The 14,450-nt window shown below is 39.9% G+C and overlaps 1 protein-coding gene across 1 annotated transcript; it reads right to left on the bottom strand.

The window, feature by feature from the left end:
* Window positions 1-13,014: 13,014 nt before the first annotated feature.
* LOC309979046 (geranylgeranyl transferase type-2 subunit beta-like) lies at window positions 13,015-14,250 on the bottom strand (the record flags this gene model as incomplete). The annotated part of the gene is given in 3 exon segments (XM_082865617.1): window positions 13,015-13,680; window positions 13,874-14,067; window positions 14,070-14,250. Coding segments are annotated over 3 exon segments (957 nt in total). The 3' UTR covers window positions 13,015-13,098.
* Between the last annotated feature and the right edge of the window lie 200 nt (window positions 14,251-14,450).

The following is a 14,450-nucleotide window of genomic DNA, read 5'->3' on the forward strand; positions in this document are numbered from 1 at the left end:
AGCCATGGCCACTGAGCCTGCACGTCCGGAGCCTGTGCTCCGCAACGGGAGAGGCCACAACAGTGAGAGGCCCACGTACCGCAAAAAAAAACCCAACCAAAAAAACAAAAAACAAAAAACCCGGGATCAGAGTTCTAACTTGATCACTCACTAGCTGCGAGATCTGAGAAAGTCACCTAACCTTCTGGAGCTTCTATTTTCTCCTCTGTTAAAAGAAACAACAATAATTATCTCATTGGTGTGTAAAGTGGATAAAATGTATGTAATAAATGTAAATTACTTTCATGGTATGTAGCACCTAGTAATCATTCAATAACGATAGCTATTATTATTATTATTATTGAATGCACTGGTAGCTACTATTGTTACTAGGTATAGTCCTCTAAACATATTCTTCTAAATCTCTTTTCTGCTTATCCCCGCTATTACTTTAATCTTATAATTACATAATACTTCTCACAGTCTATAGCCCTTCCACTTTGATTCCTTACGAAACTGTGAAGAAGAGTTTATTACCTTGTTTATCTCTTCATTTCCATTTTCCCCACTATATACAAACTCCACATGAGCATGTTTTGATCATCACTGGCCCCTAAGAATCCAGCATGTATCTGCCACATAGCAAAGGCTCAATACACAGTAGTTAAATAAATGAACGCACCATCATGCTTTTTACACAGACAAGGAAACTGAGGCTCTGAATAATAAATTGCTTAAAACCAAAGTCATTTCAATGCGTAAGTGGAGGAGCTAAGATTTGAACATTGGTCATAATCAGAACTCCCACTCATTTCCCTGCACCTAGCAGCCTTGTTGAGCCTAGAGCCGTATGTGGTAGAGCTCTAGAAACCTAACTCACAGTTTTTCCTAACAATTTTTCAAAGCACACTTTCTCTCTACAATATTCTTAATGGAATATCAAAGGGGGAAACTAGTAAATCTCAGTTAGTGGAGTCCTTTTGTACACCAACCACTGACATTCAAGCAGTTAGGCAATTATTACTGCTGGAAATCCAAAGGCCCAACCTGCACGTTACCAGTGCCTCCAACTCCAGTGAATTTACCACCAAGGACAATAAAAAGGAAAGTAGTAAAATGGTAAAGTAAGTGTCTGATGGTTAAATGTCACAATAACAGATTTCTAGAGCTTAATTTTTCTTGGGGGTGAAAGGGAATGTTCCTTGGGAAACAGTAGGGAACAGTTGGTAGGAAAGTCAATTTATGCTTGTATATTTTACTGTCATCAATAAAAGACATTGCCTTGATCTGATTGACAAGGTATTTTATTGCATACCTCTTTTAGATACATCAAATTAAATCTTCATTTTAATAGCTTTATCTCTGGATAATAATAACGATAACACATATTTTATAGTGCTAAGACATGCTTCTCACTGCCAGTACGTGGATCATCTTATTTGATATTCACAACATTCCCACACAGGCAGAGAGAGGTATTATTTCCCCCATTTGCCAGATGAGGTCATTGAAACATAAGACTGAGAGACTTCCTCCAGATCACACAGACTGTGACTGAGCCAGGATGGGGGCCCGTTTCCTGACTTGCAGTCCAGTGCTCCTTCTCAGCCCTTCCAAGTCAAGTTTATACAAATAGGATTAGTAGTTCTGTTTAAATTTTGACTTGGTTCTAAGCCATTTCTAATATGTCAAATGTTTGGTGTTCTTCAAAGAGCAAGGACATGAGGCAGAATGCTGATTTTGCACTAGCTCTTTTTTCCTACAGTAAATTCCACAGTTAATATCAGCAGACAGGCCACTTACTATCCTCCTCATGTTTATTTGGTAGTTACAATATTTCTCACTCTTAATAAAATTTTATAGATTTTTAAATGAAAAACGCAACCCTGAGAATACTTTGGGGTCGGTCTCCAAATCTGATTAGCATCCCCAAATGAACATTTCAACTTATTTCACAGCCCAGCATTAATTGTATTTACCTTTTTCAGAGCTGGAGTGTCAAATTACTCAGGTTGTTGATGTGTGGGGTCTGCTGTGCAATCACAATAGACCCGTGGAGGACTGATTTGTATGACCTGCTATTTATTAGGCAACTACAGCATTTTGACATTGACCAGACCATATAAAATAATTCCAAAGAAAACAGGTTTTTTTCTGGTTCTTTGCTACTTAAATATAGGATGGGGCTTCTTAGAGAAATATCTAGTTTGTCAAAATATCTACAATTCATAATCGAAAAGACAACACGATATGCTTGTGGATTTTAAAATACCACAAAGCAATGCCTGTGAAATATGGTAAACAGCTCACCTTTCTGACACAGCAGAGTTCTATTTGGACCTCTTTGTTCCATTCAAAATAGGACAGCACGTGTTAACACAACACTTCCCTGTGTTATCAATACTTTGGCTAGGCACTACATTGGGGAAACAAGATTAGAGTAAAAAGTCTGGGCCTTAAAGAAAATATAGTGTCTCTGAGGAGAAAACATTGAAACACAGAGTGCACTCAGATGTGCTCAAGGGAGGATCCATTTGATGAAATATCTAGAATGTTGCATTGTCCCTGGTCCCCCGGTCTTCTGCCCCAACAAAAGTGTTTAGTATTTCACAGTACCTTTTGTTAGTCTTACCTTTCTTGCAACCTTTAAGTCCTTTAAGGAAGCCAGTGTAACCCAGAGGGATGACCGGGGTTTTAGGGTTTGATAGCTCTAGGTTTAAATTCTACATTTTCCACTTTACGGGCTGAGAAATATTGGACAACTTATTTAAACTCTCTGTGCTCAGGCTCCTCATCTTTATATTCTTTTTTTTTTTTTTTTTTTTTTTTTGCGGTACTAGGGCCTGTCACTACTGTGGCCTCTCCCGTTGCGGGGCACAGGCTCCGGACGTGCAGGCTCAGCAGCCATGGCTGCACAGGCCCAGCCGCTCCACGGCATGTGGGATCCTCCCAGACCGGGGCAGAAACCCGTGTCCCCTGCATCGGCAGGCGGATTCTCAACCACTGCGCCACCAGGGTAGCCCAGGCTCCTCATCTTTAAAAAGTTGTTGCGGACATGCTTGGGGGACGGAGTCAAGATGGCGGACTAGGAGGACTGGGAATTCGCATCTCTGCACAACTGTGCCACCTGCCAGGCACTGATGGGGGACCACAGACACCTAATGGGACGGGAGGAACCCCCAGCGACTGGGCAGGATGTGGGCCATGGGGGGGTAGTGAAGGGGAGAAGAAGTGGAGGCGGAACGGCACTGGCACCCCTGAGGGGTGGCTGGGGGAGGGGAAGAGATCCCACGTCGCTAGGGGGAAATTGGGTGACCATTGGGAGAGACGAGGATCAAAAACGGAGTGTGGCCAGGTTTCCCCTGCCCACTTGGGGATCCCAGGCCTGATCCTCTGCCCACTAGGCCCCCTCCAGCCGTGTAGGTCTGGAGGGAGTGGGAGGGAGGGAAGGGGGAGCAAAAGTAAAGGCTGGACCAACTGGACTGGCACCGCTGAGGGATGGCTGGGGGAGGGGAGGAGTTCCTACACCCAGCGGGACCCACCCACGGTTAGGGGTCCAGTGGGGATGGGGTCGACGTTGGGGGGTGTGTGGTGGCGGAGGAATGGAAGGGAACACGGCCAGTGCTTTCCCTGTCCACTTAGGCACCAGGGAGCCTGTTGGGCTCCCAGGCCTAATCGTCTGCCCTTGGAGCCTTCATCCTGTGGTGCAGAGCCCAAGCCCCACCGCTATACCCCCATCCAGGGCCCTACCTCTACACTTGGAGAACCTCTCTGAGACCCCCTCCAACAGTGCTGGGCTTAAACCCCACCCACACACCCTAACCCAGGGCCTTACCTGCAAACTACAGAACTCCACACTCTGGAGGCCCCCTATTGGATGTGCTGCCACTCCCCTTCCATGCAGGTCCTAAGCAGATGTCATGCCCCACGTTTGAACATTGCCCTGCCTAGGCCCCACCCAACCCTAACCACCCCCAAGTTCCACCCTGCCTAAACTCTGTCCCCCATAGCCAATCCTTTTTTTTTTTTCCTCTTTTAGATTGGGGTTCTGTTTTACCTTGTTGTTGATTCATTGATGTTGATTCATTTACATTTTATTTTTTCTAATAAATCTTTTATTTTTTAAATTTTATTTTATTCTTTATACTTTGTTATTGTTCTGCTCCTTTTGGCTTGTTTGCTTTTTTTTTTTTTTGCTACACCACGCATCTTGCAGGATCTTGGTTCCCTGGCTTGAGGTCGGGCCCAAGGTCCTATGGTTGGAGCTCCAAGTCTAAACTGCTAGACTAACAGAGAAGCTCAGACCCCAGGGAATATTAATCAGAGTGAGGCCTCCTGGAGGAACTCATCTCGTCACCAAGACCTGGCTCTATCCAACTGCCTGCAAACTCCAGTGCTGGATGCCTCTGGCCAAATAACCAGTAAGACAGGAATACAGCTCCACCCATCAAAAAAGAAAAATGAAATGACAAAAAAATATGTTACAGATGAGGAGGCAAGGTAAAAACCTGTAAGACCAAATAAATGAAGATGAAATAGGCAACCTACCTGAAAAAGAATTCAGAGTAATGATAGTAAAGATGATCCAAAGTCTCAGAAACAGAATGGAGAAAATACAAGAAACATGTAACAAGGATCTAGAAGAATTAAAGTGCAAACAAACAGTGATGAACAACACAATAACTGAAAATAAAAATAGAAGGAATCAATAGCACAATAACTGAGGCAGAATGGATAAGTGAACTGGAAGATAAAATGGTGGAAATAACTGCCAGGGAGCAGAATAAAGAAAAAAGAATGAAAAGAATTGAGGACCATCACAGAGACCTCTGGGACAACATTAAACACCCCAACATTCAAATTGTAGGGGTCCCAGAAGAAGAAGAGAAAAACAAAGGGTCTGAGAAAATACTTGAAGAGATTATAGTCGAAAATTTCCCTAACTTGGGAAAGGAAATAGTCAATCAAGTCCAGGAAGCGCAGAGAGTCCCAACAGGATAAACCCAAAGAGAAACACGCCAAGACATATATTAATCAAAAATTAAGTACAGGGCTTCCCTGGTGGCGCAGTGGTTGAGAGTCCGCCTGCCGAGGCAGGGGACGCAGGTTTGTGCCCTGGTCCAGGAAAGTCCCACATGCTGCGGAGCAGCTGGGCCCGTGAGCCATGGCCACTGAGCCTGCGCGTCCGGAGCCTGTGCTCCGCAATGGGAGAGGCCGCAGCAGTGAGAGGCCCGCATATAGGAAAAAAAAAAAAAAATTAAGTACAAAGAAAAATATTAAAAACAGCAAGGGAAAAGCAACAAATAAAATACAAGGGAATCCCCACAAGGTTAACCACTGATCTTTCAGCAGAAACTCTGCAAGCCAGAAGGAAGTGGCAGGGCATATTTACAGTGATGAAAGGGGAAAACCTACAACCAAGATTACCAGCAAGGAGCTCATTCAGATTTGACAGAGAAATCAAAAGCCTTACAGACAAACAAAAGCTATGAGAATTCATCACCACCGAACCAGCTTTAGAACAAATGCTAAAGGAACTGCTCTAAGTGGGAAACACAAGGGAAGAAAAAGACCCACAAAAACAAATGCAAATCAATTAAGAAAATGGTAATAGGAACACACATATCGATAATCACCTTGAATGTAAATGGGTTAAATGCTCCAACCAAAAGACACAGACTGGCTGAATGGACGCAAAAACAAGACCCTTATATATGCTGTCTACCAGAAACCCACTTCAGACCTAGGGGCACATACAGACTGAAAGTGAGGGGAAGGGAAAAGATATTCCATCCAAATGGAAATCAAAAGAAAGCTGGATTAGCAATACTCATATCAGATAAAATAGACTTTAAAATAAAGATTGTTACAAGAGTTAAGGAAAGACACTACATAAGGATCAAGGGATCAATCCAAGAAGACGACATAACAATTGTAAATATATATGCACCCAACATAGGTACACCTCAATATATAAGGAAAATGCTGACAGCCATAAAAGGGGAAATTGACAGTAACACAATAACAGTGGGGGACTTTCACCCCACTTTTACCAATAGACAGATCATCCAGACAGAAAATAAATAAGGAAACACAAGCTTTAAATGATACAATAGACCAGATAGACTTCATTGATATTTTTAGGACATTTTACCTGAAAGCAGAAGAATACACTTTCTTCTCAAGTGCACACAGAACGTTCTCCAGAATAGATCGCATCTTGGGTCACAAATCAAGCCTTGGAAAAGTTAAGAAAATTGAAATCATATCAAGCATCTTTTCCAACCACAATGCTACGAGGTTAGAAATCAATTACAGGAAAAAGACAGTAAAAAACACAAATATATGGAGACTAAACAGTGTGCTGCTAAATAACCAAGAGATCACTGAAGAAATCAAAGGGGAAATCAAAAAATACCTAGAAACAAATGACAATGAAAACACCATGATCCAAAACCTATGGGTCGCAGCAAAAGCAGTTCTAAGAGGGAAGTTCATAGCAATTCAAGCTCACCTCAAGAAAAAGAAAAACCTGAAATAAACAATCTAACCTTACACCTAAAGCAATCAGAAAAAGAAGAACAAAGAAAACCCAAAGTTAGTAGAAGGAAAGAAATCATAAAGATCAGAGCAAAAAAAAATGAAATAGAAACAAAGAAAACAATAGCAAAGATGAATAAAACTAAGCTGGTTCTTTGAGAAGATAAACAAAATTGATAAATCTTTAGTCAGACTCATCAAGGGAAAAAGGGAGAGGACTCAAATCAATAAAATTTGAAATTAAAAAGGAGAGATTACAACTGACACCACAGAAATACAAAGGATCATAAGAGACTACTACAAGCAACTATATACCAATAAAATGGAAAACCTGGAAGAAATGGACAAATTCTTGGAAAAGTACAGCCTTCCAAGATTGAACCAGGAAGAATTAGTAAACATAAACAGACCTATTACAGGTAATCACATTGAAACTGTAATTAAAAATCTTCCAACAAACAAAAGTCCAGGACCAGATAGCTTCACAGGAGAATTCTATCAAACATTTAGAAAAAAGCTAACACATATTCTTCTCAAACTCTTCCAAAAAATTGCAGACGGAGGAACACTCCCATTCTATGAGGCCACCATCACCCTGATACCAAAACCAGACAAAGATATCACAAAAAAAGAAAATTATAGACCAATATCACTGATAAACATAGATGCAAAAATCCTCAACAAAATACTAGCAAACAGAATCCAACAACACATTGAAAGGATCATACACCATGATCAAGTGGGATTTATCCCAGGGATGCAAGTATTCTTCAATATATGCAAAACAATCAATGTGATACACCATATTAACATATTAAAGAATAAAAACCATATGATCATCTCAATAGATACAGAAAAAGCTTTCAACAAAATTCAACACCCATTTAAGATAAAAACGCTCCAGCAAGTGGGCACAGAGGGAACCTACCTCAACATAATAAAAGCCATATACGACAAACCCACAGCAAACATCAGTCTCAATGGTGAAAAACTGAAAGCATTTCCTCTAAGATCAGGAACAAGATAAGGATGTGCACTCTCACCACTATTATTCAACATAGTATTGGAAGTCCTAGCCACAGCAATCAGAGAAGACAAATAAATAAAAGGAATACAATTGGAAAAGAAGAAGTAAACCTGTCACTGTTTGCTGATGACATGATACTAGACATAGAGAATCCTAAAGATGCCACCAGAAAACTACTAGAGCTAATTAATGAATCTGGTAAGGTTGCAGGACACAAAATTAATGCACAGAAATCTCTTGCATTCCTATACACTAACAATGAAAGATCAGAAAGAGAAAATAAGGAAATATTCCCATTTACAATCGCAACAAAAAGAATAAAATACCTAGAAATACACCTACTTAAGGAGGCAAAAGACCTGTACTCAGAAAACCTGTACTCATCAACACTGATGAAAGAAATCAGAGATAACATAAACAGATGGAGATATGTACCATGCTTCTGGATTGGAAGAATCAATATTGTGAAAATGACTATACTACCCAAAGCAATCTACAGGTTAAATGCAATCCTTATCAAATTACCAATGACATTTTTCACAGAACTAGAACAAGAAATTTTACAATTTGTATGGAAACACAAAAGACCCCAAATAGCCAAAACAATTTTAAGAAAGAAAAACGGAGCTGGAGGAATCAGACTCCCTGACTTCAGACTATACCACAAAGCTACAGTAATTAAGACAGTATGGTACTGGCACAAAAACAGAAATATAGATCAATGGAACAGGATAGAAAGCCCAGAGATAAACCCACACACATATGGTCACCTGATCTTTGACAAAGGAAGCAAGAATATACAATGGAGAAAAGGCAGCCTCTTCAATAAGTGGTGCTGGGGAAAATGGACAGCTACATATAAAAGAATGAAATTAGAATACACCCTAAGACCATACACAAAAATAAACTCAAAATGGATTAAAGACCTAAATGTAAGGCCAGACACTATAAAACTCTTAGAGGAAAACATAGGGAGAACACTCTTTGACATAAATCACAGCAAGATCCTTTTTGACCCACCTCCTAGAGAAATGGAAATAAAACCAAAAATAAACAAATGGGACCTAATGAAACTTAAAAGCTTTTGCAGAGCAAAGGAAACCATAAACAAGATGAAAAGACAACCCTCAGAATGGGAGAAAATCTTTGTAAATGAAGCAACTGACAAAGGATTAATCTCCAAAATATACAAGCAGCTCATGCAGCTCAATATCACAAAAACAAACAACCCAATGCAAAAATGAGAAGACCTAAATAGACATTTCTCCAAAGAAGACATACAGATGCCCAACAAATACATGAAAAGATTATCCACATCACTAATCATTAGAGAAATACAAATCAAAACCACAATGATGTATCACCTCACACTGGTTAGAATGGCCATCATCAAAAAAATCTACAAATAATAAATGCTGGGGAGGGTGTGGAGAAAATGGAACCCTCTTGCACTGTTGGTGGGAATGTAAATTGATACAGCCACTATGGAGAACAGTATGGAGGTTCCTTAAAAAGCTAAAAATAGAACTACCATATGACCCAGCAATCCCACTACTGGGCATATACCCTGAGAAAACCATAATTCAAAAAGAGTCATGTACCACAATGCTCATTGTAGCACTATTTACAATTACCAGGACATGGAAGCAACCTAAATGTCCATCAACAGATGAATGGATAAAGAAGATGCGGCACATATATATACAATGGAATATTACTCAGCCATTAAAAGAAACGAAGTTGAGTTATCTGTAGTGAGGTGGATGGACCTAGAGTCTGTGATACAGAGTGAAGTAAGTCAGAAAGAGAAAAACTAACAACATATACTAATGCATATACATGGAATTTTAAAAAGCGGTACTGATGAACCTAGTGGCAGGGCAGGAATAAAGACACAGACCTAGAGAAAGGACTTGAGGGCACCAGGGGGAAGGAGAAGCTGGGATGAAGAGTAGCATTGACATATATACACTACCAAATGTAAAATGGACAGCTCATGGGAAGATGCTGCATAGCACAGGGAGATCAGCTCGGTGCTTTGTGACCACCTAAAGGGGTTGGATAGGGAGGATGGGAGGGAGGCTCAAGAGGGAGGGCATATGGGGATATATGTATACATATAGCTGATTTACTTTGTTGTACAGCAACTAACACAACATCGTATTTATACTCCAATAAAGATGTAAAAAAAAAAAAGGTTGTTACAAATGTATATATAGGAGAGTAGCATGCCTGATAAATGCAAACCATAGGTGCCCACTGAATGTGTATTTCCTTACTTTCTTCTAGGACACTGTATTTTTTGTATTGCCAAATATTTTGCACCTTATCTTTGTCGTTGCTGACCCTGGCATAAAGTGTAAGGACAAGAATGCCATTAGGCCTCCACGAGAGTTAAGTGTCAATTTTAACCCAAGGGGGAGGCCCTGATTAGATTAATTTGCAGATACGAATATAGGCCATTCTGTCGAGATGGTCAATTATTTCAAAAGAATGTCTTCCTTTGCAGAAGGACAGAGCCCTACCAGAAAAAATTCCCTTTCATGTTGTTCTTAGCCAGGAGCAGATGTCTGGCAATATGAAAACAGAGTGGTTATTTTCACAAATGAGATCTTTCTTTCTGCAGGCAGCATTGCAAAGCTGACTCTGGCTCATCTGAGGCTTAAAGATTACTATCTGTGCAGTGTTTTTAGCAATATTCCTATAGTTGCATTAAAAGGCACCATGACCTCTTTAAGTGCACGGAGGATCTTCTTCAACATGCAGTTGTAAGAGCTCAGAATTCATTGCTCTTTAAACAACTCTACTCCTCTGGGAAATCCAATTAGCTTCTAATCATTTGCATACTGGTGATTCCTCCTCCCCCCACCCTCTTTTCAAACCCCATAGCATTATTTTACTAATGTGAAACATATATTTAGTTTGTGGGGCCATTTTTCCTCCTGATGTTTTACATTAGTATTTATTTGAAAAAGTTTAGCTATACCCACTGCTCTTTATGGTAGTGAAGGGTTATTTTACCTGGCATTGAATATATAGTAACTTCAGGTACTTTATTAGTATATGTTATTCCATATTGCCTTTTTCATTGTTTTTCAGTCCAGATTACCTCGCGTCTGGGCAGAGTAAAGCAGTTCAAAGGCACCAGCCCTAACTCACAACCTATGGTGTAGCTCAAGCAAGTTCATCAGCCTCCTCTTCATATACTGACTGTGACTGCTGGGACACAAGGCAAATTTCTTTCCTTTTTTTTTTTTTTTTCCTCTCTTTCCCTCATTGAGCCCAGTCTCTGTCACAGTTTGGGTTATTTAGAGAAGCAAAATAGCTGTGAAAGAAACCAAGGAGCTCATGTTACATAGTCTTGATAAAAGGATACAGATAATTTACACCAAAAAAGCTAAATAAACATGAAGTCAAATCTAATTTTTACACTCTACTCATATTGTATTTCAGTTCAGAGTCCCTCAATTTTACAAATCTGGACTAACAAGTACCTTTGCCATTACAATTCCTGACCCAATCCCAACTCCCCAATTTCCCACTGCCTTTGTTTTCTACTTCCATTTGTGAGTTGTAAAAATGTTTAGATTTTTAAATACTCTATGGGTTTTACCTTTAGAACTTTGAAAAGCAAAACAGTCTAAGGAGCTGACCCTGAAGGTAGAGCTGGTAAGTCTAAAAAGATGCCACCCCTGCCTAAAAATATCTTCCCTAAATTGCACAAAATGTTCACTTCATTTTTTTATACTGCCTGAAAGCCCAACATTCATCCATTCATTCAACAAATAATATTGAAAGTTTAACATATCCCAGGCCCTATGCAAGATACTCATTCCTTCACAGATTAAATTAATTTGGATTAATAAACCTCTTTTTTAAAATGCAAATATTGGATTTCCAGCACGGATAAACTATTTAAACTATTTCCAGCCATCTAAACATTAGTGTGAATTAATTCAATCATAACACTTTCTGCTATCTCCAGCTTAGATCAGTGAGTGGTGCTGACGTGAACTGTGTTAATGAAAAGGGGAGGTGAATTAGGAATGTAGAAAACTCTGAAAAGAAGGCTGGGATTTAGAAACCTATTAGTATACTGGGTAAATAGGTGCCTGAGCACAAGGAGACAGGACAAAGGTATCCAAAAAAAAAAAGGAGGTTAAAGTATACCAAAGCCAGGGCTCCCCTGGTGGCGCAGTGGTTGAGAGTCCGCCTGCCGATGCAGGGGATACGGGTTCGTGCCCCAGTCCAGAAAGATCCCACATGCCGCGGAGCGGCTAGGCCCTTGAGCCATGGACGCTGAGCCTGTGCATCCGGAGCCTGTTGCTCCGCAACAGGAGAGGCCACAACAGTGAGAGGCCCGCTTACCGCAAAAAAAAAAAAAAAAAAAAAAAGTATACCAAAGCCAAACTGGCTAAACACTTTGTCCAACTCAGTCTAAGAGAGGAAAAAAAAACTCTTCTTCTTCTACCAAAACCATATGTCACTCTGTTCTTAGCATTCAGATTACAGGCTAGTACTTTTAGGGACATAATTGAATTCCTTAGAGATAGCCTAGATACCTGATCATTGTTTAATTCATTCATCAGACACTCATCTTGAACTACTTACCATGTTCTTTCTATGAGAAAATGCCTTCCCAATCCAAATAACACATATGTTGTATTCTGGAATCCACTTGATTTACTAGCTACAGAATTTTTGAAGAACAATTAAAAAGCTTCTCTTGTTCACCTCTTCACTCACTAGGCCTGTGAGGGTATCAAGATAAGATCTACATCAAGGGCATACAGAACAATTAATTTATTTGTTACTTAGGGGCCTCTCTACAGATCACTAACCCTAAATTCATATGTACAAGTCAATAATGCCTATCAGTGAAGACTAATACATTCAAATGTCTACTTATTACTGTTTTGTGAACATTTATTTGAGTAACAGGACTTTAATTTGGAAGTTTCATCTTAGACACCAAGATACCCTAAGGGATGTATTCCAAAGAAACTGCCAGGCTATATGCAGAATTTAAAAAGGAATGTTTGAAAAGTAGTTACAAGACTCTTGAAAACCCTTTACTCCCACCAAGGAAGTAAAATGGTAATGTTGTGTTTTGGTTTTTCTTTTTCATCTTTTAATTCCTATGGGGTTCAACAATTCTTTATTAGTTAACATTCTCATTGACAAAGACCAATTTATATTAACTATAGTTATATATAACATATCAAGGGAGTACACGGGAAAATCAGAACACAAGACTTCATCAGCTAAATAGAGTTCAACTCAGTTTGCTGTTATGGAGACAAGATAGATACATTGAAGCATAAACAAAATATTACGCTCAGAATAACAGCATTCCAGAAGAAAACGGAAAGCTGAAGATACAATAAAGGTCTCTAATTTACAATATGTATAATTATATAATTTATTAAAATCAACACAATTCATGTATAAAATATTAACATGGCAGCCATTAAGTTTGTTAAGCACTTCAAATACTGAAATGTTAAAACAGTAAAACTACACTAAGCACCTTTTGCATCAAGGGATCTAATCTAGCTCACTAGTTCAGGCTGAACATTCACTCTCCGAAGTATTTCTTCAGGCATGCAAAAAACAGGGCTAACAGGTTTAATCTGTTCTTCTCCCAAAGGTGACAATCCAGCAATTCCAAATAGAGTATGAAAAGGATCTACCATATCTCCTGGCCTGTCTGCAAATCCTCCCGTTTCCTCATCTTGACATGCTAAAATGAAACTGCGCAGTTTCTCTCTGTCAATCCAATGAAGCCTTCCAATTATCTTTAGGGAAGCCAACACCCACCAAGAATAGCATAGATCTGGTAACTTCTCTGGCCTTCCATTGAGTCCACCTGATGGAAGCTGTCGTTCACAAAGCCACCAACCAAGTAAATCAGAATTTACTCGATGCAACTGACTAGTAATAGCCAGGAATCCTGTGCAACAATAGATCTGCCCAGCATGGGATTCAGAACCTGGCCTGCAACCAAATCCACCATCAAAGTTCATACATGATAAAACAAGTTCGATTGCCTTTTCCACATTAATAGCATCCAGCTTCCCCAATAGAGCCAAAGTTGCCACCACACAAAAAGACAATCTTGCGTCGATTTCTCCCTATTATATAAAAGTAGATTTTCACATCCCATGAAGCAGCTGGTCTCTCCTGCCTGCACTGTATTCAGCCCTTATCTTTTAGACTGGCCCCCTCTGTTCCAGTACTCCTGTATGCTGATATAACTAGCACAGTGCATGCTGGAACTTCCAGCAGACCATTAACTCCAGTTTAGACCAGCTGCTTAGTGGGACCCCAAATATCTCCAGCGAAAGAACCATCTTCTTTCTGTAGACTCTGAGCATATTCCACAACTTTATTTACATCAATAACATTAATACTATCATAGAGAGTAAGAATCTGGACAGCACTAAGAGTGTACAAAAGATGAGGATCATGTCCAATACTAGCACTTATTCCACCACACTCGTGTTGACAAGACTTAATGTCAGAATTTCTTCTCTATTCATGCGATGTAGTTGTCCCATGAGATCCATTACAGTCAGACCCCAATAGTATTCGTAATCATCTTTCTTTGAGCCATAGGATGCTACATAATCTGCATGCTTCTCCACTATTAGGGTGTCGGGTGCATCTGACTTGTTAATAACATCCTTCTGCAGTGTGCCCATGTCTGAGACTGAAAAGAGCTGGTAATGTTTTTGAAGACTGAAATAAGATTTATGAGGAGGGTCATTCTTTGGAGATAGGCATCAGTGTGCTGAGGGCGACTGGGGGTAGAAGATGCATTCCCTTTAGATTAAGCTTGAAGAGAAGGGCTAAAATGTGTGCTCTGGTATGTATCAGCAGGAGTTTAGGAGGCACAGTGGAT

Source organism: Leucopleurus acutus, assembly GCF_964270905.1.
Source record: "Leucopleurus acutus genome assembly, chromosome: 2".
NCBI lineage: Eukaryota > Metazoa > Chordata > Mammalia > Artiodactyla > Delphinidae > Leucopleurus > Leucopleurus acutus.